We start from the raw sequence: 3,171 nt of genomic DNA on the forward strand, positions 1-3,171 counted from the left end.
TTCTTCTTTCATGCGGATTTCTGGCATGAAATCCAACTGATGTCGCAGCAGCTGATCGTTTCTCTCCTCATCGTAATGCTGGATTCGCATGGTTGGCAGAGCCATTTCTGCCGGTATGACAGCCTCAGACCCGAAGCTTAACTTAAATGGACTCTCGCCGGTAGCCTCCTTGATAGCAGTTCTGTTGCACCACAGAATTTCTGGCATAAGATCTGCTCATTTGCCTTTACAGTCTTCTAGCTTCTTTTTCATTGCAGCCAGGAATTTCTTATTCGCCGCCTCTGCTTGCCCATTGCTCTGTGGGTGACATACTGACGAGTGAGCTAACTTTACTCTGTATAATCCCAGGAAGCATTGTATGGGTGCACAATCAAACTGTGATCCATGATCAAAAACTATTGCCTGCGGCAGCCCGAATCTTGTTATTATATTTTTCCATATGAACTTTTTCACCTGGTTTGCCGTTATTTTTGCTATCGGCTCTGCTTCTATCCACTTGGGGAAGTAGTCCACTGCTACTATTAAGAACTTGCGCCCTCCAGCCGCCATTGGGAATGGTCCAACAATATCCATTCCCCATTGTGCGAATGGGATTGGGTTCAGAATGGGCATCAAATCATTGGCTGGCAAGTTTATCACAGCTGAAAACTTTTGACATTTCTCGCACTTTTTTACATAAGCTCGACAATCTTCTAACATTGTTGGCCAGTAATAGCCTTGCCTTTGACAGATGATGGCAAGGGGTTTTCCACTAGTAGAAAAACATTAATTTGCTGCCATGACTTAGCTGCGTTAATCAATTAACGCCTCTAACTAAATGAGAAATTCGAGGAATTAGTTAAAAAAATAACACTTTGCGGCGTTATCTTCGATTATGACGCAGCGAATTATTAAAAAAAAAATCTGGCGGCGTCTATCCTTTAACGCCGCAAATTTGGAGCTTCTTTCTTTCTTTCTTTCTTTCTTTCTTTCTTTTGGCTTGTCTTCACTTCACAAAAACACCAGCACCTTCTTCTTCCTTCGTACGATTGACTGACTCTGACCTACTTTCTTCACCATCGAATTTCGCCGGGAAACTTAAGCTCCGCCACCGCCGTGGTCATTCGAACTCATCTCTGCCGCCGCCGTTCTCACTTGGGGTACATTATGCTTCCACTGGCTCCTCCTCATCCTTGCCTTTTTTTTGTTCAATTGCTCTATTCCCCCTCATTTCAGTCTCTCAATTTACATGAATTGTGTTTGAATTATCTAATTATTGCTCTCTTGCTCTGTCCTCTCCTCTCTTCTCTCCCGCTGAAACTGTAAATTAATTAACCCTAATTTTCAATGTCGAATTTTGGCTTAAAAGAACCTTAAAAATGCTTTAAATTTATCTCTGATTGTATCCTACAAATTTGGTGTTGGTTCAGGCTCGAGACTAAGAAACCTGAAATTTTTGTTCATGGGTTTTGCTTAGGTTTTAAACTAAATTTAAGATTTCACTGTAATTCGTTCCTTGGTGTAACACGTTGTATTTGGGTTTGTAGATTCAAGATTTGCTTGTCAACTTTTTGAACATTGTGGTGAGTTTTGACACTGATTTTGGTGGAATTCGGGTTGTTTATCGCTCTGGCGTTGGTGAGGCTCGTGGTGTCGAGCTTCGTAATGTTATGGAAGCCATGGATGTAAGTTTCTGTTTGTTCAATGCAGTGAGATGTTGTTATGTGCTATTTAATTCTTTATTCTTAACTAACTGAGTGTATGAATGTATGATGATATTCATTAGCAAACTCGCTAAATTTAGTGTATGATTTGAGTATTCCATGGCTAACTTGAGGATTCATTTAGCTGCCATTTCCTAGAATTTATAGTTTTCAATTGTCATTTTCCCAGGTGCTAGGAATACTTGATTATGGGCTTGCAAGGACCGCTGACTTATTCATCAAGCATGTCATTGCTCCTGCAGTGAAATTTAACTCCCCTGTTTCGTTTCTGGAAGAATCTAGTGGTAGCTTGGTCGAGAGCAGTGACAAAATCTTGAAGATAGTCTCAAGTCTAGAGCCGAAGGTAACATCAATGATATAAATACTCGTATAATAAATTTGGTCCCTTTTCACTCAAGAAATTGTATGTATATTGAGTGCCAAAGCAGACAAGCAAGATATAAGAAATCAGGAAGAGCATTAAAGAATTTGGTGATTGGTAAATTTTAATTAGTCAGTAACACACTAAAACATTAGACTACGTTATTCAAGGAAAAGAACGCAACATGCTATAGCCTGTTAGATTAACCCCTTTTTTTGATGTAGACAGATGACATTGATAGCGATGCTCTATTCTCAAGAATGACGATAGTTGTTAAGTTTATCCACCAGTATATATGTCTTGAAAATGGTCCTTGGATGCGTTGTTTCGGAAGGTTGCGTGGCCAAGAATGTCTGAGCTTATTATTTCTAACTTCCTCTCAAAGGTAAACACTTCAGCTTTGTCATCCATGTTTCGTTTATGCTCAACTTCACTGCATGCATCATGTAAATACTTTTTTCCATGTATGTTGATAGCTGGTTGGTGTGGGACGTGGGGGGGGGGGGGGGGGGGGCTGATGTTCACCTGATACCCTATCTCTAGGTTTGATTGCTTAAGATCTTCAACGCGAATTCATAGTTTTCGTTGGTCTTTTGTTTTTATTTCTTTAAGTGTAGTCTGACCTCTCTTTGCAGTGTTGAATCTTTTGTATTCTGTATTCTCAGGTTGTCCCTGATGATGCTTCAAAGTTAGTTGATTTTCAGAAGATCATGAACTCTTCTTCTGAATTTGAGATTGTTTTACAGGAGATTATGTTCATTTCCAAATCTAATAAGAATGATGAAAGATTAAGCAACTTTGCTGATAACGTGGAGGTACACTTTGCTGTGAGGAAAAAGAGAGAAATGCTGGCAAATGCTAGACAGAAATGCTGGAAAAACATTTTGCTTCACCATTTTATCACAGTTATACCTACTATCCTGAGTCCCTGACTCTGGGCAGGATTGATATCTTGCTGATTGCATGTTATAAGACGGCATATATGACTTCTTGATAATTCTTGTGTGTAGGATGTTTGTTTGTCATCCCCAAGAGTGGCGTTGGAATTCTATCATGCTGCAAGGGATGTTCTGTTGCTGTATGAAGCTACCATTCCAATCAAGGTAT

At 39.8% G+C, this 3,171-nt stretch overlaps 1 protein-coding gene across 2 annotated transcripts; it reads left to right on the forward strand.

Annotated features, from left to right (window-relative positions):
• The first annotated feature begins 1,076 nt into the window (after positions 1 to 1,076).
• LOC130460609 (centromere/kinetochore protein zw10 homolog) lies at positions 1,077 to 2,519 on the forward strand. 2 transcript variants are annotated; one of them, XM_056827895.1, is made up of 3 exons: positions 1,077 to 1,664; positions 1,873 to 2,046; positions 2,289 to 2,519. In XM_056827895.1, the coding sequence occupies exons 1-3, from the start codon at positions 1,650 to 1,652 to the stop codon at positions 2,451 to 2,453; spliced, it is 354 nt and encodes a 117-aa protein (XP_056683873.1). In that variant the 5' UTR covers positions 1,077 to 1,649; the 3' UTR covers positions 2,454 to 2,519. The 2 variants fall into 2 exon arrangements, with proteins under 2 accessions (XP_056683873.1, XP_056683874.1); XM_056827896.1 differs by having other exon boundaries at positions 2,293 to 2,519.
• The last annotated feature ends 652 nt before the right edge of the window (positions 2,520 to 3,171 follow it).

Source organism: Spinacia oleracea, chromosome 5 (assembly GCF_020520425.1).
Source record: "Spinacia oleracea cultivar Varoflay chromosome 5, BTI_SOV_V1, whole genome shotgun sequence".
NCBI classification, from domain to species: domain Eukaryota; kingdom Viridiplantae; phylum Streptophyta; class Magnoliopsida; order Caryophyllales; family Amaranthaceae; genus Spinacia; species Spinacia oleracea.

Bases quoted from the DNA above. Each gene is read 5' to 3' on its own strand.
- LOC130460609 (XM_056827895.1), top strand. The intron at 2,047-2,288 runs GTAACATCAATG...TTTTTGATGTAG, and splicing joins TCTCAAGTCTAGAGCCGAAG to ACAGATGACATTGATAGCGA.